The sequence below is a fragment of the Mycetomoellerius zeteki genome, unplaced genomic scaffold (assembly GCF_001594055.1).
Source record: "Mycetomoellerius zeteki isolate Tzet28-1 unplaced genomic scaffold, Tzet1.0 scaffold134, whole genome shotgun sequence".
Classification (NCBI taxonomy): Eukaryota; Metazoa; Arthropoda; class Insecta; order Hymenoptera; family Formicidae; genus Mycetomoellerius; species Mycetomoellerius zeteki.
In genome coordinates, this window is record NW_017256276.1 from 40,562 (window position 1) to 64,911 (window position 24,350).

The 24,350-nt window shown below is 33.6% G+C and overlaps 1 protein-coding gene across 1 annotated transcript in view; it reads left to right on the top strand.

The window, feature by feature from the left end:
- The first annotated feature begins 226 nt into the window (after window positions 1-226).
- LOC108731523 (follistatin-A) overlaps window positions 227-24,350 on the top strand; it is a 31,951-nt gene continuing 7,827 nt past the window's right edge. The window contains exons 1-5 of the mRNA XM_018461879.1: window positions 227-402; window positions 1,623-1,902; window positions 10,718-10,906; window positions 11,205-11,423; window positions 12,231-12,467. Coding sequence (XP_018317381.1) covers window positions 1,674-1,902; window positions 10,718-10,906; window positions 11,205-11,423; window positions 12,231-12,467 — 874 coding nt within the window. The 5' untranslated portion in view covers window positions 227-402; window positions 1,623-1,673. The remainder of the gene's footprint in view (window positions 403-1,622; window positions 1,903-10,717; window positions 10,907-11,204; window positions 11,424-12,230; window positions 12,468-24,350) is intronic.

Here is a 24,350-nt window from a genome sequence, read left to right on the forward strand (position 1 = left end):
GAAACGCAGGCATATAGACAGAGTCACCTCTACCATCATTATCATCACCACCACCACCACCGTCGCCACCGATCGAAGAAGAGAAGTGGGGATGATACAACACAGCGCGGCCGCGTGTGCAGACTGCTTTTGCAGAGCTTCGCTCGGCATACGGCGAAACGTTTCGCTTTGTGCTGCTGCTGCTGCTGCTGTTGCTGGCTACCGTCTACCAACTGTCGACTACTTCTCTTAGTCTGTCCAGCAATCTTTCGCGTGCTTAGTATTGACTAACAAATTTAGACATCGCGCCGCGAAGTAAACTCGTGGAAAATCGACAATTATGTCGTAAATTTAACAAGCACCTCATCAAAAATCGTGGATAGCTAAGAAAGAACAATATCTATCGACGCTGAGGATGCTGAGGTAAATTGCACAAAATCTATCCGTGTGTATTCTAGGAAAATTTATGAAATTGGCTGCAAAGAAAGAAACTGTCGAGCGTGAAAGGCGCCCAAGAATCCTTGAAAATCGCTGCTTGTGCAATGTGCATTTTGTTTTGTAAAGCACGCGTACACCACGTGTCGCGATAATTTGCGACTGATGGTTTCAAGTGTCGTGTTTCGATTGATGAATCATACAAGAAAATAAATATTCGTAAAAAGCTAAGAGCAAATATAATACACAAACGATATCGTCATTACGCTTAACGCGAAACTTTCAACCATCCACAGGTGTTTGAATCGATCCGTATTCACACGTCCTCGTGGATATCCTTCCGATAATCATCATAATCCAAGAATCGCGTAGAAAATCTTACATGGTTCAGTGAGATACATTTACTTGAAATCTGACATAAAAGGGAGAAATAATTATAAGTAAATCATCCGAAAAATTTTGTTATTATTTGTGCAAATAAAATATATGATCTTGAAATAACAAAAAATTTGCAAAAAAACAAAGATCACAAAGTTCTGTGATGTTTTAATAAACGACGAAAAAATCTTATGGATTAATATAGACCAAAGTATTCAATATAAATATTTAACTTAAATTAACACTATATAATGATATCGTGCACTAAAAACAATTATATGTAAAATCTAAATAATTAATGGAAACTCATTGTTAGATAGTCACGAGAGAGATACAAAAAAGGATAGTAGCATCAAATTCTTCAATTTAAGATAAAAAAAATATCGATCAAAAACAGAAAAATGATAATACCAATTTAGAAAATATATATGTAACATGTAAAAAGATGGCGCTTATTCAACATGAGTCGCGATATAAAGTGACACGTATCATAATTTATTTTAATTTTCATAAATAGCAAGGATATTTTGAAAAATAAATTCTATTTAAGCATTAACTTTTGTATTCATGATGAAGCATATGCACTTGTATAAAATTATGGTGACAACGTGAGATAAAATTTAGTTCTTATTCAAATACAAAAATCGTTTCAAACTCGACTCGAAAAGATAATTTCCACTTTCAAACATATTCCAATATAGATCTGTTTTGATACAAGCACGTACCCGATACAGAAAACAAAATCTATTATCTATGACATAAATTTCGTGAACAATCAGAGAAAACAGTGAACTGATATTGAGACGTAACTCACGATCTTCCGCACACAGTTTAAATGGTGAAAACGAAGATCCAAATTGGATAAGAATCGGCACAGGCAGATGAAATGTGAAGCACGAAGTCCGCACGTTGCAAACCTGGCGGGAACGAAGGCGGAAGTTAAGAAAGCTGAGGTGAGATTCACCGCAGGGATAGCGGCACGTCGGAAGAGCACCTGGCGCGGGCCGCCTGAGATGACGGCCTTGCGGCAGGATATCACGGTATCCCCGTATAGAACCTTCCTCTTGGTATCATTAATTGGACTACTGCTCCAAATTCATTCAACGACGGGTAAGTGCTTCTTTTGACAGTATTTACATTGATTCTATAGCTTTGCTATTTTGCAAATTAATGAGAAAGCTTTAATTCTAATTTTATTGTAAGTTTTAAAATGATCAATAACGATATTGTTATTTAATGTACAATGCTTCACAATTTTATTGCTTACGTTTTGTCAAGTAAAACTTTGAAAAGGTTTATCCATTGTTTATCCATTATTCTCTCTGTCTGTCTCTCTCTCTCTCTCTCTCTCTCTCTCTCTCCTCTCACTTTTTTCTTTTATATATGTTAGTAAAAATAAAAAAAGAATAAAAATGTTCTCTTTGTATCTCTAAATATACAAAAGACAATGACAATATAATATAGAAATTTTCTCTAATTCAACGTCCTAATTCTATCAAGATTTTTATTCCGAAGAAAGTTTGCTTTATCATTAACTGAAAACATGATTTAATTTAATTAAAAATTAAAAATAAAAGAAAAGAACTTCTCTTGATAAACTATAGAGATAAACTTGTATCGTTGAATATACCATAACTGCTTTTATCATGAACAATTTACAATATTATAATATCTTAGTATACAATTCGTAATTTGTGATTTCACAGAGCTAAAATTTCCAACATTGCAGTTTGCCGTTGCGGGTATCAAGGCTTAGCTGTTACGTGTTCGTCAATTTAGTACTTTGCGATGTAGTGGATAATTCGTGAATCGAGCAAAACAAAACGCATACTTGCATATCGCAATTTCACATTAATTTAATAATGCACTTGCTCATTTCACATTAGTTCAATATATATAACAATCTTTTTTATTTTATTTTTTATAATCAACATGAAGAAACATAAAACGCTAGATAGGACATACCAACAATATTCGATTTTCTATAGTAATAACTTTTGTCATTCTTGTTCGGCTTTCTGCGTTTCGATATGAATCTAGTGTTCTAAAATGCATACTAATGTATCCTGACAAACCCAATATATGTATACTGCATGTTGTTTGCTTTCTACACTTAAATCCGTATGTCAGCAACAATGTCGACAATCATGGTGATGATCGCCAATTACAATGTCAATTAAATTAGGCCTGTTGACATGGTCGATTATTCGTAGAAATACATAAAACGATCGACTACTCGATAGATGTTAGAGTGCAAATTAATTCAGCGTTAATCCAATGTTTATATGACGGCACCGTTTATACCGTTTATACGCAAGCACAGACAATTGAGATGCGAAACTTTAAAACTTGATTAACGCCCACAAAAACAAATGATTTTACAAAAGGGTTTGTAAATGATAGATTAGTAAAGGAAGATAATTTTAAGCAGTGTTCTCTTTCCAAAATTCGAAAGCGCGCATTAAGTTAAGCTTTTAGCTTTTAGCTTTTAGCTCCGTTTAAACTACATCTCACTTTTCATTTCTATTAACTAGATTGATTTGCGATTTAGTCTCAACACATAATATGATAAGTCGCATAAAGCAATTTTGGAAATAATTTGAGAAAGGTCATCGAGAATAATAAATTTTAGCAGATTGATTAAAAAAATTGCTTAAAAACTACAGACGATACAGCGCTGTCTGTTTTAGCGCTCTCTTGCCGAATCTTTGACTCTTGGAGGCCGATCATTCTGCAGAGAAGGGGAAGAGGCTTTGCCGAGTCTGATATGGATGCGGAGAAGCTAAGTAAAAGGGACACGTTGAAACGTAAAGAGAGAGAGAGAGAGAGAGGAAGAGATGCATGCATGCATGCATGCATACATACACGCACGCGCGCGCACACGAAAGAGAAAAGAAAGAAGAAATAAAGGAGGAAGGGGAAGGTATACGAAGCGGGGAGAGACAGAGAGGAAGAAGAAAAGATGAAGTGAGAGAAAAGGGGGAGGGGAAAGAAAGCCTGGTGTAATGGAGGAACCAGTTTGCGGGTCAGTGCTCCGCATCAACGAGAGGCGCTTCAGCCTCTAGACGCGCGGACGATGCCACCGAGTGAAAGAAGGACGGGGATGGGAGACTCAGTGGGTCCTGTGAAGGACGTGAAAGAGGAAGGAAGGGCTCGCACGTGATAGAGAAATCATTTGAGAAATATTGCGATTTGTAGATCAGTCTGCGCTCTGCACATGCAGATTTTCATAGTAAAAAAATACAAAGTAATAAGAAAGATTTCATCAATGTGAAAAAAAAGATCAGTTGTTCAAACTAACTTGTTTGTCAGACTAACTTGTTTAAAAAACAATTCACTATCACATTTTTTAACCAAGATATTCAATCTTATCCTGTCGATACAAAGATTTAACGCTACATACTAAGTAAATAAAAGTTCCTTATGTAACAAGATCTGTAATATATACAGATAATATAAAAATACAGAAACACGAAATATTATACATAATATATTATATAGTCTTAGACATACTGATATGTCTTGATCTTGAAAAGAGAAGATGACGTAATAAAAATGAATACCACGTGAGAAAGCGAAAAAAGGAAAAGGGAAAAACAATATTTTTCGAAAATATATACCAGTACGCATAAAACTGGTTCTATTAGCTGGGCGTGTATAGATGCATCGGATTAGCACCTCGGATCCGTATCCGTTGGCATGGGTAGAACATGGTAAAAACAGTTCGACGAACATGACCGAAGGCGCAACAGCAGTCTTGGGAGATGGTAAGCCCGCGATAAAACACTTGAGTTATGCGTGCGCGCGTGCGGTTGGCTTCATATTCCATATGAAGAAAGTTAGTATTTAAAAAAACCTGTAACATATATATATATATTGTCGCGCACGACACACCAATAACACATCAATAACATTAATTCACTTCATTCGATGCAGATCAGACATCCTCGAATGTCTACGAATCAAACGTGATTGATCTCGTTTCAAGTCTAATTGATGGCGATAAAGTCTAAAATATAATGAAATAAAATACGTTTACGATCGAAAGATTTATTTTATAATATAATGTTTGAAGACGATGTAAAATTTTATTGATAAGCTGTAAGATTAGAGAGAAAACGAATAACATATATTTTGCTAATTATATCTTTTACAAGTGTGATGTCAAACATTTATCCGAAAAAAAGTCCTATCATTGTTCATAACTTTAAACAGGTCTATGCCAGAAAGCTGTACACAACAACTTATACACCACTGAGTGGATTTCCATGTGAAAATAATGTATTATACAAGTGGGTTTGCAAACTACAGAAAATTAATGATTTAGAATTATAATCTCGCTTTTATTCATTGTGTTCTCGCTACCAGTCACGGAGTTTGAACGACATAACAGGTCAAAATGACTATTTATATATGCATATATCTGAGAGATGACATCACAGGTGACACACTTTTCTAGTGTATTTTTCGAAATTCCTAGAAAACTCAAGGATCGGAAGTGGTGGAAGAAGAGAAAGAAAAAACAAAAGGGGAATCTTGTGGTTTTGGTCAACCGGTCGAGTTGCCGTGTACGGGGACAATCTCAGAGCCTTGATGACTAACCGCGTGCCCGTCTTGTTCGGGCAAGAACTCGTCTCCCCTACGGCACGTCGCGAATACCTGCCCAGCACTTGCTTCAGCAAGCACCGATCTTTTTACCACCTGCTGCCGCACGATCTTACGACGCTCAGTGTTGTTTTGTCAGTATATACCGGAACAGCTTAAGACGATTAAAGTTTGTGTACGAGATTCATGACAAACAGAAAAGATTACGTGTTTGTATATATGCATCATCAGATATACATGGTTTACAGACATACAATGGTTTTTTTATCACTTTATTGCAATAAACATATTCTTGAATTGGCATAATAGTTTTGAAATTTTCGGTTAATAATTGCAAAATTATGTCGTATGTTTATAACATTGAAGACGACCTAAATTGTGGTAATAACGTTTGTAATTATCAGTTATTGTTAATAATACACATAAGCATTTTATCTGCAAATATAAGTTTTAAATGCAAGCCAATGTAAGCCGACATATTACCATCCAATGTGTCGGCTTACATTGGCTTTCATTTTTTATTCATTTTGATTTGATTATTTCTTTGAAGCATTATTATTCGAGATAGATATTGTTTCCATAATCCAATAAAACAGACCAATTAATATACAAATCCTCATGTAAGAATTTTCAAGTAGTTGGAATTTTTAAGTAGTTGGAGAGATGATTGTACGTGTGCATAAAGGCTGGTAAAACATATCGAGAACGAACAGGCACTTTAATAGACAGATTGTATCTTGCATGCCAACGTGCCTGTAGAGTCTATCTGTAGTTTACACACACACACACACACACACACACGCGCGCGCGCGCGCGCGCGCGCGCACACAAAACTCCGTTATTAAAAAAAATTTAATCTTCTAAAACTGAAAATCTAAAGTTATAATATATCTGATAATTCCATATGAAAACGTCTTAAAGTCCTACACCGTATATTTGTACTCGTCACACAATAAAATATAATATTTCTTATTCTTATACTTGCCAATCAAATATCCTATAATAAAAAAGTTAGTTAAACATTATAATGCAGTGACAATAAAATCAAGAAATAAAAAACAGCGTTCCTGATTCTTTCTTCATTTACTTCAATAAAATCCGTGATATACACCATGGGTGATTATGTTGATGAAATTTAAATATAAAATGTAAAAAATTTCATCTACTTCATAAATGAGAAATGAAAACAATTTTATTTTTGTAAAACATATTTAAATATGCATATTGCACGAAACAAAGAATTTATTACAAACTGAATCAACGTAAATCAGAATTAATGATATCAAGAGAAAAAGTACTACAATTTTAATTATCCTTATTTTAAATAAAGTAATTTGTAGCAAAATACTTAAAAGCTTGTTTTCGATTGATCCATCTGCTTTAAGTGATCCTAAAGAGGTTATTTCACAATCAGATATATAGTATACATATATGAACCATAATACAAAGTACTGAACACAATACAAAGATTTTGATTAACAATTCATTCAAGCATCTTTAAATAACGAAGAAACAAAATTTTAAGATTTGATATTCAGCAGTTTTTTTGCAAAAGAAATATTTAATATTACATTCAACCAAATACACACATGCGCGCACGATATTTTATATAGGTAATTAAATACATATTTAAAACGTAAAATCGTACCATAAAAAAAGGAAATATTCATTCAGTTAATTTTCATTAGATTAATGTTTACTATTTCAACTTGAATTCAATTGTTTTTACAGAAACAAAAATCATAAAAGATTAAAAATTGTGTTAAGTTAAGACATGTTACAATGAAAAGATGACATTATAGGAGAGACTATAATTTTAGCTGTGATGTAATCACAGCGAGCTGTAAATAAAAAAGCTAAAAAGAGAAGAATTTGGAAGTTGTGAAACTTGTCATTTACACAGACAGAAAGAAGTGAACTTGTTCTTTATAAATATGTAACAAATATATTCTCTAGATGGCCACTACGGCTAATAACTTCTTGTAAACTGCGAATAGGTATATTCCAACCATCGTTATTCTATACAATATTGTATATGTTGTATAGAGTAGCGATGATGATGGATTGGTGCTGGTGATAGTGATGATAGTGATAACGATAGTGGTGATAATGGTAGGGGTGGTGGAAGTGAAGATAGTGGTGACGGTGATGGTGACAGTGATAGTGGCAGTAATGGCGGCAATGATAATAATGATTACGGTGGTGATGATGATGATGATGGTGATAGTGGTGAAGTAGTGGTGGTGATGGGTGTTGGTAATAGTGATACTAGCTATAAAAAGATAAAGAGCGAGAAAACTCGATGAGAAACGAGTGAGGTTTAAAAAGAACGAGTAGAGGAGAGAAAGAAGGGTGTAACTGGGCCAAACGGTAGCTACGTCGCGGTCTAGACACGCCGAACTGTGCCGTTCGGCTTCCCATCATGCTTCCCTCCCCTCTCTTCCACACTTCTCCTTTCTCTTTTTCTCTTTCCTTTTTCTCATCCTTCTCTCTTTCTCTCTCGCCTCTTTTATCTCATCTTTCCTTTGTCCTCTTTTTTTCTTTTCCTTTTCTTTCCTCTCTCGTCTGTTTTTTCTTCTCTTCTTTTCTCCATATCTCACCCCATCGCACTATATCGAGTAAAGAAATTAATGTTTCGTATTTGTCAAACTTTCCCTTTCGTTTCATAACAAGGTAGTAGTAATGATTCCGTTGTCTCTTCCTAATGACGATGGCACGTTTCGTCAATTAGTTGATAAATAATCCGCGGCAACAGCGGTTTCGCATTAATATACATATTTCCAGTGTTAGTAAATTAAACAATGATAAAAAAAAAACATTTATGCAACATGTGTGCATGCGTGCAAGCATAAAAACACTTCTGAAACACGCACCACAATGTAAATAACTATGTAGCAAAACCATGAGAAAATGTGAAATTATTAAGTAAATTTTAATTTTATCAATAAATATACATTACATACTAATGGAAATAAAAAGGCGATATAATAAAAGAATGACAATAATAGAAATAAATATTATCTGATTTTTATGCAAGACGGGAGAAAATCATCACTGACAATACCACTCTTTTGGACAATATTTCTTAAACAATAGCTAAAGACAAAACTTAACAAACATAAATATCGACTAGAAAGTGTCTTCTATCAAATAACATAGCTTACATAGCAGTGTTTACAATACTGTTTGCAATTTTGCAATAATTAACTTTTCGTACACTGAAAAAAAATGTAGTCAATTTTAACAAATATTTAGTTCAATACTGCCAACTAAATATTTATTAAATATAAAGATGTATTTATTTGATACAAGAAACGTTAATTTGATTTAACTCCCCTCCAATGACCTTGACTTTCACATATGTTGTCAAGATCACAAGTATCACGACTAGTAATCTCCAATAAGTTTTAGACGTCGCTCGTTATTCTTTAAAAAGTTATTAACAAAAAAAGTTTAAAAAATAACGTTTTATTTCTTTTATTTATAATATTAAAAATTATTCTAATATTAAAAACCCTTTCTTACTTATGTAATGACTTTTCACGCGAGGCGACTCTCACCCCATCTTCCCCTCCTGCTTAGGAGCGCACGACTTCCACACAAAGCGATTTTCAAAGTCGTGACTCTAAGTGATTTCCAACAGGACTTCGAAAGTTGCTTCGCGTGGAAGTCGTGCGCCCTTAAGTAGGGGAGAGATGGGGGGGGGGGGGCTTCGCATGGAAGTCGTGCGCTCCCAAGCAGGGAGGAAGGTGGGGTGGGAGTCGCTTCGCTTGGAAGTGTGCCCCTAAGCAGGGAGGAGGTGTGGTGGAAGTCGCTTCACGTGGAAAGTTGTAAAATATACTTCAAAGTAGAAAATTTCTGTTTTATATAATAGAAAAAAGATATTGTTTTCAAACATCTTTTGTTAATAACTTTTTAATGAAGAACGAGCGACGGCTAAAACCTGTTGGAGGTTACTCAAAGTCATGATCTTAACAACATATGTCAAGGTCAAGGTCATTGAAGGGGGTCTCCTAATCTGGAGTATTATCGAAATAAGCTACAATTAAATATATGAATTAAGAATATTTACTTCTTTAATTATCTAAATAGATTATGTTTTTGTCAGTATAAAGAGCAATACTTAATTTCTGAAAAACAAGGGGGTGTTTCTTTAGGAGGCCCACACCAGTATTGTTGACTTTCTTCTACAATTGCATATATATTTTAATCATACAAATATCGTGCAATTACGTATATGATCGTCACCAGGCGTATTGACATCTATTTGACTAGGTCAGTAGTATAAATGTGGAAATGAGCCAAGTTTCGAATGTGCGTTATTATCATTCTCAAACAGATACATATATCAATTTTATGTGCGTTAAATGAATCATATATTGTTGAATCTAAGGAGGGAGTGTAAAAATGGCCAAAATTGGCCCTGAATGGACACCTTTAAAACCTATGTAGTTGTCATTTTGAAAGTCCATACATTCATGGAAAAATGCTTATTTATCCAAGAAAGCTTGGGAAACCTTCCAAAAATAATAAAATAGGTCGTTTAAACGCTCTGCAAAGAAACTCATTGTTTCTAATAAACGATGATAGATTTAAAAATTAATGATGTGTGTTTACATTTAACACAAGTTGGATTATGAAATACTATAAGAATACACTATCAGGAAGATCTACAAATATACAGTGTCCCATTTTAAATAATGCATTAAGATTTCTCGAAAACTATAGTAGATACGGAAAAATGTTTCAAATAAAAGTTGTGTGTTCGGAGGAGGACATAAGAAGGTATCATTGATTTGACCTTGGGTGGCGTCGTTAAGGTCAGGTCAAGGTCAAATTAATTTCTTTAAATGGAATACCCTCCCTTTGATGCTAGAATTTAATAACTGGTGTCAAGAGCTTTTCAAAACACTATAATAAAGTTATTTTTTTATTGAGTACTTTTCGAGTTATAAGGCTTGAAAGTTACAATACCGCCGACATTAGCATTAAGCAAGGTGTCCAATTGATGGCTAAAACCTCTTGAATGTTGTTCAGGATCATGTCCAGGATAACATTTGTCAAGATAAAGACCATTGGAGATTATTCCTCTTATTTTCATTTTTGCACTAAAAATTCATTTTAAAATGAAAATAAGAGGTACAAGATTTATACGCGTGCGTGCGCGTATTTAGAATTACACACTTTGTTATTATAAAATATATTCATACGTATATGATAATCTTTAAAATCTATTTATAGTAGTATTTCCACCGTTTCTTTATTTCATCTAAAAAAATTTGAATCTTACATATATTTTATTTAGATCAATCTGTGTTAGGTGGTATATGTTGGTCATCTATCAGTAACGGACGTTGTAAGGAACTTTTATCGCAAAGTATCACGAGAGAAAATTGTTGCGCATCTAATGCAGCAGCAGCGACTGCTTATTCTGATGAGGATCTGGATAGTGGAAGTCTCTTCTTCTGGAGAGTTCTTGGTGGAGGTGTGCAGTGTCGTCCTTGTCGAGGTACATAAATATAAGTTATATTACTCTTCATGATAATTGAACAATAATAATCTAAAACTAGTTTTATTCTCATTTGTAGTTTTATCTAAAATACTACATTCTCTCTTTCTGTGTGTGCGTGCGCGCGCGTGTGTGTGTGTGTGTATGTGTAATGTGCATAATTTCAGTTACTAAAAGAAAGCAAAAGTTCTTTATCGATTCTATTACTTCTGTGCACTTTACTAGTAACAATCACGTTATCTCAAACAATCGTTATATACGTAAATGTGCACAGATACGAATCGTTTTTATTCGATAGAGAGTTGCGCGGAAGTGAAATGCGAAGAAGGAAAAAAGTGCATAGTACGTAGAGGAAGACCGAGATGCGTGTGTAGTCCAGAGTGTAAAGCACCGCGTGGTGGTGGACCGGTCTGCGGAACGGATGGCAAGAGTTACAAAAGCCTTTGCAGACTTAAAAAGCGAGCTTGCAAGAAGGGCAGTCACGAACTCGCGGTTGCCTACAACGGCCACTGCCAAAGTAAGTATGTATAAATCAGTTGATTGTCTCTGTATTGTAAAAATATTTTGCTTTTCATTTTTAAAATTACATTAAATATTTAATGATATTATTCGTTGGTATTATTCTTTTCGCAGAAATGACAATTATGTTAATTAAAAATATTAGGACATATAAATGCAATAAAACTAAAGAAAACATCTGATGGAATGTGACCATTCGTCGATATAATAATTGTTTCATACTTGATTCTTGTAATTTAATAATTGCACGTGTAAGAAAAAATTATTTCCATTTTGTATTGTAAAATATCAAAATGTTGATGTAAAAATAGAAAATTTGCGCTCGATATATCGATATAACACCAAATATTTCAGTATTAAATGTAGTTTAAAATCTTGTGCAATTTTTTAAAAACAGTTTCTCTTTTTACATGTCTCAAGTTGCTTGCATTAAAAAATGTAATGTTATATAATGCTAGAATATTAACGTAATAACGTAAATAAAGTAATATAAAGCTTAGGGCGAGCTTGACAATAAAAGATGCAAATATATAACTAACATGCCATAAAGCTAAGAGAATAAATTATAGGCACTGAATAATTTAAATTTAACACTCTGGACCTCTTGAGATTACTTTAAAGTGACTTGAGTCATATAATTAAACGAACAGGAAACAGGACACAACTAAGTGAACGAGAGCACGTAATTATCGGTAGAAACCAAATGGCTGGTGACTAATTGTAAGGATAAAAATAAAGAAAACCAATGCGTCTATCACGGAGGCAGTTTACGACTGTGCGTAATAACGTGCAAAGTGTCGAGCAGGTTCGTGCGCACGGGTTCGGTGCGGCCAAGGTCGGAGCTGTCTGCTGGATCAGAACCTAAGTCCTCACTGTGTGAGGTGCACCCGCAGGTGCCCCCAAGCACTCCCGCATCAGGTCGCCGGCGCACGCCCCGTCTGTGGAGCCGACGGAAACACCTACAAGAGCGCCTGCCACCTGCGACTCACCGCTTGCCGCGCAGGTCGCGCCATTCCCGTCGCTTATAAGGGTCATTGCAAACGTAAGTTTCTCTCTCACACACACACACACACGCACGCACGCACGCACGCACGCACGCACGCACGCACGCACGCACGCACGCACGCACGCACGCACGCCCAAATTTATCCTTCTTCGAAATATTTACAAAGTTTTTTGAAAGTCACAGAGAATAACACAAAAAAAATCTATTGCAAAGTTGCGATAATCATGCGCGCCTTTTAACTGTTCTTAGAATAAAACAGTCAAATATACACAAAGGCAAGAACTTTTTAATTACTTTGCATAAGTAATTATCTGCAATATTTTGTGAAATATCAAGAATATTGTAGATGAACTATTTATGTTTTAATATAAAACAATTAACAAAATTGTACAGTGATAAAACGTTCCACAGCTGTTATAATTTCACAAAGACGATACCTATAACGTAGGAGCACATGTAGGTGATCATAAAAGAATGATTTATGAAAATAAAAACAAAAGTAAAAAAATTAGTTTTATTGGTGAATAAACGAATAGTCAATTTACTGCTGCTTTGCATCGGAATATGTCTTATTATTTTATGTTTTGCGCAATGTCGACGAAATCTCACAAGTATCTATTATACCTACAGCAGTCAAGACACGATGTCTTTAAACGAGAAATCTATGAGAATAATAAAACAGGAAATCTTTAGCGTCACATAGTCACATTCAATAAAACATATTGTTTTTGTTTCCCCTTACACATTTTCAAAATATGTATTGTTATTAAACTAAAATTTGAAAATATCATGTTTTTTAAATTGATAGAGGAGAAGGTGGTATTATGGCACTCCACTTACATTTTACACAATAACTTTGTTAATAATCAATATTTAAGTTTAAAACTTGACAATTACATTCGTTAAAATGTTGTTGAATCGATTCTGGATTCAAAGTTACGAAATATTTATTACTTAGGATACTATTAATAAAAATGTGGCGACATTGCACAATGACTCGAAGAAAAAAATTGGTGGTAATATGGCCTTCCATAAAAATAGCCTTAAAATATTAGTTTTGTTTAGAAAATAGTATTTGGTTACAAAGTTAACAAAAAAGTAAAACATTTTAAAATGTATGCAAATGTATATACATTCACATAACTTCTGCATATAAGCTGCCAAGTACTAAAAATCTCATTGTCAGTACTAAAAATAGTACATGTAATATAAATTATAGATTAACAGTAGAAACAATTGAACATATCAAATAATTATTTTGATATGAAAAAGAGGTCGTGAGTAATCAATGTCGATAGAGGGCCACATTAGCAAAATGCCACGCTATTGTTTAAATTTACATAACTCAAAAAATATATATATACAGTCAAATAAAATGTTAAATTGCAAATAACACATTCAAAAATATATATATTGTATATTCATGTGATAATACGCTCAAGTTTGAGAAAAATGAGGAAGTAAATGTAATTAAATGCTAAAATGTATCTCAGAAACGTTTTGAAATACTTGAAAGTAAAAATGCGTTAAATAAATGTTGGCTATTGAATATTGGTAATATTAGCGTCATGGTGTAACGGCGAGCTACTGAACTAATAATTCCATAGATAATCATTAGGATTCGCTATAATAGCGGAGATATTAAGGGAGGCTACAATATATACACTGGCCATAATACCATCTTCTCCTGTATCTATCCTACATACTTTATAACTATCAATATTCGTTCTTTCAATAGTATCTTTTAATTTTAACCTTAGAACACAATTGATATTGAAGGATACAATATTGTTGCTAAAATTTACGTACAAAGAAATAGGTTACACTTATTGATGCAACACAAGTTTTTCACACATTTCACACTTTTAATAAAATATTTGTAATCTAAACATTTATAGACACAAATAACTTAATTATTAACTAAAACGAAAGAAAGAATAACCACAAATTCAAGCCTGAAATGATATGGAATATGCAGTTCAATTGTGCGTGCGTGCGTGCGTGTATGCGTGCGTGCGCATGCATGCGTGCATGCACGATCTCCATAACAATTAAATTAAATAAAATATACAATACAAAATAATAACACAAAAGCTTAAAAATTGAAATCTTTCATCAATTACGTTCTTTGTTACAATACCAACTACCAAAGAATCTAAACTGATATATAATCGACAGAATTCTTTTTTTAAAGCTTGTCTTCGCTTGCCCTGGCTTTTAACATGACAGGAAATTGCATCTCCTAATGACTATTGGAGGCACAATTTAGCGATCAAAGACTTTGCTCACTTGAATGAATGTATCAATACTATTGATTCTAATGTTCTTAACTATTCAATTATTACTATATTATAATATTAACTTGTATGAAATCCATTTTTTTTATTCACATCACAGAAGAGAGAGAGATTCTTAAATAATTATTTAAAATTTTCATGACTCTTAAGATTATTTCAAAATTAATGATCACTTTGTAAAATACATAATTGAACGATAGAAAATGGATAACTATAAGGTATGACCTATGCTATCATGTTTCTCAAGAATGTTTTATATCACAAGAGGAAGAGAAAAGAGACGTAAAAATAAAAAACATCAGAAGGCAATCCCAAGATCGTTCCAGGAAGTTCATCGACCGGGATGCGATACTGGATTGCGAAAGAGAAAAAATTATTTTAAAAAGTGGAAGGAAAAAACGAGAGACAAAACGCATCATTTTTTGTTCATTTCCATCGATCGAAACTGTTGTGAACCCTCAACTTCGAACACGACATGATCGCCGATTATCAATCAGAGATTGATAGATTCTTTTCCAGATCATATCAGACATCTTTCAAGGAATATCACGCGATTTACACAGTCACCTGGTGCTTTGATTATTTCAAATAGTGCTCATTATATCATAGACACGCAATTACTCTAAGAAGATTTATTAATTTCTCTCACAAAATTAACTTTGGAGCACGAATAAAAATTAATTCGCCCCTTTAGTTTCTATTTGATTTTTTAAACATTTTTTTAAAGTTTGATTTTTAATTTCTTATATATATAATTTTTTAATTTCTTATTATATAATTTTTTTATGATAGTAATAAACAAAAAGAGTAGCGAATATGAATCTAGAATATGTGAAAAAAAGTAGTATTATTATGTATAACCGCAAATGTAATCAACGCACGTTGGTATGCTTGTAAATGCATGTCCTTGTATCGTCCTTCTGGTCATTTAACGAACTAATTAACTAACTAATGAGACAATTCTAAGCAGAACCTAACGTGTTCTCGTAAAACTTGTAAGAACTTATAACTATATAATCTAATTTTATGCGCATGTATCGTAAGACATACGATTATTCGTAAATATCTACGATTTCTTGTAAATTTTATGCGGGGGGTAACCACTTAATTAATGTAATCGTGGGACAGAATCCCCGAAATTATTATAAAATTCATATAAAATCTCTATGTATAATCCGGATAATTACATATACAACCACGAGAAATATTAAATAAAATCGTATATTTTACTAAATGACTTCATATGTAGTAAAAAAATCATTTGTAATTAGATAAAATCATATGAAATTATATAATCTCTGTAGAACAATATTTCAGCTAGTAATTACCCCCTTAATTTTATGGTTGATAAGAAGTTGTCTGTAAAAATATTGTATAAAGGTACAATCACTTAAAAATTCTTATAAGTCTTACAGGAATATGTTACGAGCCTTACTATTCTGTTTAGAATTTAGGCATAAGTTTAACTAACGCACGCACTTATTTATATATTTACTATATATTTGTGCTATTTTCACATATACGCATTAAAAATATGTAATGTGCTTACGCAATCCGTACATAAGAAAACCCGAGACACACGGTCTTTTACGACATTTATCCTCGTGCTCTCGCACTCTTTGTTCCCGATCGAACTAAAAATAACACACACACGTATGCACGCACGCACGCACGCACGCACGCATGCACGCACGCACGCATACACACACACAGCTACAAGAATTCGGTATATACCAATTAGGATTCCCTACAGAGAACGAAAGTTCTAATCGATTATTATTCCGTGAGAAATGCGATCGTGAAATTAGACCAGTTTGATAACTGCGATGGAAAACTGTGAAAGCTCAAGATTTGATAATTATAAAGACATTACACACTAAAAGTACGCATGCCATGTATAAGGGTTTAACAAGTATTGTTTATACAGTATTATGTGAAAGTAATTATGCAGGATATTCTTAGAAGGCTCGTGATGGAGGTTCTGTTTTTTTATTACATGACGTCTCGCAAGACGGTTACATACCTAATGTGTACTCTCTTTTCAGAATCTCAAAAAAAAACAAAAAATTCAATATAAAGAAAATAATAAAAGATGTTTTTTTCGTTCAAAACATTAATAGTTATAAGATTATATTTTAAATTTGAATTTTAACTGCCTTTTCTAGATTAAAATTTTTATTGCCGCTTTTATAAACGCTTGATAAAATGCTTTTAATGCATAGCCATTCAATAGTTCTTTTGTACTTTTATTTATTTGCACAGTAATCTCTTCGCAAAATTATGAAATTATTGTAAAATAACATGTATTTAAATTATCATATATATATATACCTTTATTCTTTTTCTTAATAACATTGCTATTACATTAATATTCAGTTTTATCTTTTAATAAATTCCAAAAATCTTGACTCAAAAAATTACGTAAAATTAGATTTGTAAAAAAAATATCTATAAAAATATCTTATGAATGCCGATTTCATATACAGAATGTTTCGAAATTTGAGGATAATATTACTGCAACGTGGAACTTTATGAAAAATTAAGTAGTAAAAGTGTAAGCCATTTTTCCACAAAGTAATTTTTTAAGTATAAACGTTTAAAGTTTGACTAATCAAAAACTTTAGTTAAAAAGTCATCTGTCCGTGTGATAGTGTACATACAGCGGCAATGTTTTGCTCTTTTATTATTATTAAATATTATTATCCTCGAATTTCGGGAAACCTGTATATCGGAGAAACTATTATATATTAAGTAGCTTAGGCTAATTGTTTAACGACTTAAGGGGAAGCTCCTAAAGCGAAGCTCGAACTCCGACGAAGTCACTAGATGTGTGTTGTGTTTTGTTTTGTTTTGTTTTTTTTGTTGTCACTGTTTTTTATTATTACACCAATATCTCATTCATATGTGACCGGACAAAACCTCCGGTTGTAACAATTATTATTTTAAATCGTTTGTATTTCGTGAATAACTAAAAATTATTATGATTGTCATGTCATCGGAAAAGAACCAAGAATATCGAAATACTAGAGAAACTACCTATCGCGTCTAACGGAATTTCCGTGACCGTAGCGCCTGTATCTATATTTCGGTGAAATACATGATATTTTTAATATTTAATTAAAAATGTCTGGAAGACTCATAAATGTTTTTAATGGTATTTCATAACTCTTCATACGATAATACAAACGATTCCATGTATAAACTTTGTTAAATTTAGATCCGGTTAATTATTTCGATCAAGTACATGGTCCAAAAAAGAACGATTAATTGTAATTAATAGAATGACTCACAAATTTTTTTATTTGCACTTCAAAACTTCATACGAAATGCAAACGATTTAAAATAATAATTATTACAACCGGAGGTTTTGTCCGGTCACGTACATACGAATCAATATCTCACTCAATCTATAATACACGCAGTCGCACGTTCGTGTCAATTTTCGTATAACAAATTCGTCGTGATAAAGCGTCTAAGTCTAATTCTAAGAATTCGATGTTATTTGTTCGTGCAAACTACGTGTTTGTGGATTATTATTTCGTAAGTACAGGTTGCAAAATTTTCGTATCAAGCAAATGTTATCACGACTTGACAGTTTCAGACGCCATGTTAGTCCGGATCCTCATACGGGAAACAGCTCTCGATATCAAAGCGCTGTTGCCCGGACTAAAGGTTTGTTCGCGTCGCATGCTCCAATATATTCCAATATGCTCCTACCATAGCTCTTACTCACTTCAACGCGCTTGATAGAGTGAGTAGGAGCTATGGTAGGAGCATGTTGGAGCTTGCGACGCGAATAAACCTTCAGAAATGGCAAAAAATATATCAATTTCGAAATTTTTGGTCGTTCTCGGCATAAACTCCACCTCACAAACATGTATTAATGCGTATACTTTAATCCTGGAAAAGGATTTTCAAATCTGTGAAAGAGAAAAAAAGTATTTGTTATACAAAAATTATATGATTTAATCGATAATACAGACGGTTTTAGGATCTCCTTAAACACTTTCAAATGCAGATTTTCAAAATGTATTTTGTCTAAAATTTCATTTTTTGAGTTAGAGATGGCGTAGTCTTCACTGTTGAAACAATGACATTGTCTCCAGATGTTCGATATTATAAGCTACTCTATGGACGGAATCCATAGTCCGGTCTTAAGCCCAAGACACAATGTGAGGGAATAGCGATAGCGATAGGAATAACATGATTTCAATCTATCAGAAATCGGATACACCGGAATACACAGTTTCTGATAGGTTGAAACTATGTTATTCCTATCGCTATCGCTATTTCCTCGCATTGTGTCTTGGGCTTTAATCTCAAGCAACGTCTTAAGATGCTAATACAGCTCTCTGATTGGTTCATGCACTAGTTTAAGACCATCTTGAATCATGAGCAACGTCTATGGGTTCCGTCCTATAAGATGATAAAAAGCATTTTTTCATCGTCAATTTATATGTTAAAAAAACCTAGCCTTCGAAGTGCATTTTGCAACTAGAGACTTTAACTAGAGACAAACAAAATGCATTTGTTTAAGGGGATCCTAAAGCCGCCTGTATTATCGACTAAATCATATAATCTTTGTATAAGAAATACTTTTTTTCTCTTTCACAGATTCGAAAGCATTAATACGTGTTTGTGAGGTGGAGTTTATGCCGAGAATGACAAAAAATTTCGAAATTGATATATTTTTTATCATTTCTTAGTGTAACATGGCATATCAAGCTGTGAAGTCGTGACAACATTTGCTTGATACAAAAGTTTTGCAACCTATACTTACGAAATAGTAATCCACAAACACGTAGTTTGCACGAACAAATAACGTCGAGTTCTTAGAATTAGACTTAGGCCGGAATCAGATTACGCATTGAAGATTGAGATTGAAGATTGAAAAATTCAAATTTGACCAATCGAAACGAAAGGAGCTAAAATTTCTTTGTCCTTATTGGTCAAATTTCAATCTTCAATTTTCAACCTCAATCTTCAATGCGTAGTCTGATTCCGGCCTTAGGCTACATTCCGTTTCATGCATGATGCGCATGATGCATTATTTATCCTTGTTATTCATCAAATGTTAAACAAGAATAAATGATGCATTATGCGCATCATGCATGAAACGGAATGCACCCTTAGAGGCTTCATCGCGACGAATTTGTTATACGAAAATTGACACGAATGTGCGACTGAATGTATCATAGGTTGCGTGAGATATTGGTGTGTATATACAGACATATCGATCTGCGCTGTTCAAAAACAGCGACATCTAATGATTTTGTCGGAGTTCGAGCTTCGCTTTAGGATCCCCTTAAAGGCGCCTCCATACAATATGGCCAATGTATGCCACATGAGCAAATATCATACACGTATGCAATGTATATACATGACATACGTAATTATCCATATTGAATGTGGATCAATATTAAGCGAATGTGTGCAAAGTTGGCGTCTGGAGGCGCCTTTATATTTTTAGCAATTGTTTAGCAATTTTGTTTAACATTATACATCCTGCTGATTGACATATTGTTATTTTCTGTAAAGTGCATAGTTTTCTTGTGGCTTTCTTTCTCGTTTTTTGAAAATTATAAATTTTGGATATAAGTATTTTGAAATTCGACACTCAATAACAACATTATGACAATTAATCGCACACGCGCGTGTTTAATGTAAATTGAATTTTTCGTTCAGTTTTTTTATAAATTTGTATATCATAAATTTAGTTGGAAAAGTGAAAGTTGATTTCTTTGCAAACCATTTATTAAATTTATTTTTCAAGTGCTCTGCTTTATTTCATTATCGACTTTTCGAAAAATTATTTCCATCATTCGGTATTAATAAAATTAAAGAAAAATCTATCTATCAAAAAACAAACACGAAATTGAGCAACATTCTTGTTTAAAATTTTTCAACTGCACACAAAATCGTTTGTAAAACGTTCTCCCTCCTTCCCCCCCTCCCCCTATCTCAGCCTCCTTTTCTCTCACTATTTTCTCTCTCTCTTGTCTTTCAAAAAATTTTCCTTCACTTTCTGAAAACAGGTGAGTCGCACGACCTTAAGGTTATCAAGATCAGTTTATATTAGTTCAAAAATGAGACAAAAAAGAGTCTGTGTTAGATGCAAACAAAGTATCTTAAAGCATCTATGTATATGAAACGACTATATGTATGAAACATACCGTACGAGTTCTTTCTAGAACTCAAAAATAAAAGAAAGAAAGAGGAGAAGAACGTCGACGATCGAAGAACTGAAGAGAATCGTGTTGTTAGAACGATGGAGAAGTAACGAAGACAAGAAGCGGCAAATGCAAATCTAAGAGAGTAAAAAAAACGAAGAAGAGAAAGAAGGAACAGAAGATGAAAAAGAGAAGACGAGACAGAAAAGTATCAAAATAAAAGGAAAAAAGGGAAGAGTAAGGCGGAGCGCAGGGCGAGTAAAGTTTGTACAAGAAACCGCAGCAGCCCTCCACGAGTCTGCATGGACGGTCCCCAGTAACAGTATTCAGTATAACGCCATACACTGACACGGTACAGCTTGGCGAGGCCACGGACGTCTGGCCAGTGCCAAGCACCGCGCTGTCCGTGCCAAGTTCGTCTTTTTTTATTAGACTCTGGCACAAGATTCTACCGTCTTCCTCTCTCTCTCTCTCTCTCTCTCTCTCTCTCTCTCTCTCTCTCTCTCTCCCCCCCCCCCTCTGTTTTTCTTTCTCTCTTCTCATTGGTCGATGGACCGATATCGTTTCGTCTTGCTCTACTGTTTCCCTCCTTCTTCTCACAACCATATCAACATCCACGTGTTCATGTCTCAACATCGACATTCACCGCTGCATGCCTCCAGCTGAATACCTCTACATTGCGAATCAGCTCTCTCGCCAGCGCGCCATGGTTCCACCCCACCAGGCCACCGATCCTTTACCTCTTAGCACATCTCGCTCCCACTCATTATGTTTTTCACCTCGCGCCACTTAAGTTTCTACATCTATCCCCATAGCGATGTCGTAGTCATGATGCTCGATACTGTAAACAATCACGAAAGAAATCTTTGCTGGTTTGCAAACTATATACACGTCGTGACTATACTTTACATAACGTCGTGACAACAAAACGATTCCGCGGACGATACTCATGCGCCAACGGCGACCATCAATGTCGTGCTACTTTTCTTAAGTACCACACGTATTATACATATACATGCATTTGCTGAAGCACTAAACTCTTTTTAGCGTTTTCATTGTACTTTCAATTGCATTACTCTCTTTTTTATAAACGAATGGTATCATTTATAAAATGAAGAATTACGATTCGATGCGTTACTTTTATCTAACAATAAATAACACTTGTTTCGAACTTTCTCCGTTAATATCATAATCATCATTGCTTTTATACATATATTAGTTACACGGTTTTATTAGACAATTCTGCAAATATCATCAAATCAATCAAGCAAAAATCTATTCCTAATTATTTTACTCTCGTTTTACTTTGGTATTGTCACATGTTGATATGTTGCAAGTATATTGAGGAGAAGACTTCTCTTCATACAGCATGCATTATATTTCTTTCGTGAACAATACCAAGTATTCTTTGTAAATAAATGATTGTAAATTTAATGAAAAGGAATTATGGGACGATAAGTTACTTCTATTGTAACTTGGCTGCTCGTAATGTACTAATGCGACTAAATAGACAATGGTGAAAATTTCAGATTTTAGTCTCAGCTAGGATATCTATCAAAAGAATTTATATCAAATGAAAAGACGTTGCGTCTGATTGATAATGAAATTTTGAATTACAGATGAGCTTTTGATATCTTATCGTAAGAAATAGAATAGAAATCGCTTTAGGTGCTTTGCCTTAATTCTGACGCTCCCACAGATAGAATTTTATTTATTAGATTTCTCAAATTCGGATATCGAATTGTATTTATGAGAGAATTGTATTTATATTACAGAGCTTGACATTCCAGTGATAGATTTGTAACTTTCAAGTGCGTATACATTTCCAGTTTATATTTTTTTATGTACTCAATTTTATACTTTCTTCTTTTTTCTTTTCTTTCAGATACAACATAATATATTCATGTTGGAAGTATTTGTGATCACAAAGTATCTAAAACTATTTATACCGAATTAAAAACTTGAATAAATTGCCCAGTAATTATTCGAAAAATGAATTGTACAGACTCGGAATCTGTACAATTCATTTTTCGTACAAAATTCTATATGAATTAGCTGACGAAAGTGACGAAAATCACAGTCGATTAATGCATGCTAAATGTATAGCATAACTACTAATTAGCTCGTCATATTGAATTTTAGAATGCTCGAATTTCTACCATGTGCAAAATTGTTTATTTTCTACTTATATATATACAATAATTATTATAATGGTATTTATAATTTCTTTCTTTAGCGGCACAAGAATACATTATTGCTATCTCAGTAATATTTTCAATCTGTGCACTTGAAACTTAAGTTCTCCATAGCAATCTATATTGACAATCTCTTTTCTTTGGCCTGTGAAAACGATTTCTCGTGCGAATGAGAAAAAGTAAAAAGAAAAGCTAAAGACATCGCGGTAGAGGAGCATGATATATAGTACGTAGTACGTGTGTGCGACGAAGAGGTAAATAAGTAAATAAAACAGCCGGTTTAGCGACGAGGTGTCGCGATGCAAATAATCGTCTTTCTCCAATTCGAGGATCCGAGGCGTGAAAGTGCACGCGTCTGTAAATATGCATACGGCGATATCTATGCGCACGGAACGTATACGGACTTTTCTCGAACCTCGTCATCTTCTCACCACCTCCTATCTTTTTCTTCGTTCCTTATATAGTTCCGCAATATCTTATACTCTTAAAGATTTCTCATTGTGCGGTCGTTTATTCTTGCCACTGAAGGCATTAAGTAATTTGCTTATTTTTTTCAACTCGCCAATGGAGGATTCGTAGGTACATATACTAACATCATTTCTCATCCGTCAATACTTGATGCGCGTGGTTTTTACATGCCACGTTTATGGCAAATGATGCGGTGCGATGAGAATTATCCGGTTGTCGCATGGCAAATTATGCCTGCTGACAGAAACGGAAGTGGATAATGGCATAGAAGAGTAAAATTTTTATCGTGAAGAGAGTAAATATCTGTTTCTGTGATATTATATTATACCGTTAGAAACGTAAATTTATCTTTATACGAAATTATACTAAACGTTAGATATGTATAAATGTGCATAACTGTTAACATTACGAGCGCAACAAGTTACAGAGAGAAGGAGTGAAATATATAATATTTTTAATTGTATTTACTTCACATATAACTCATAATAATATTATAATACGTATATTATAATCCATACGTATATTATAATCCAACATATAATATTATAATCCAACATTTGCAGTCTTATCGTATGTCTTCAGTCAGATAATAGTATAATAACTTTTGACTCTTTATTCTAATTCTATATTCTTCCTCTTGACTCTTCAATTTCTTTTATTAAATTGAATTTGTAACTCTTATATAATAATTTTCCGTTCTTATATACATTATATGTATGACTTAACATTATATATGTTAAATATATATATGTTATATATATGTTAAAATCAGTAACTTATATTCTGCAT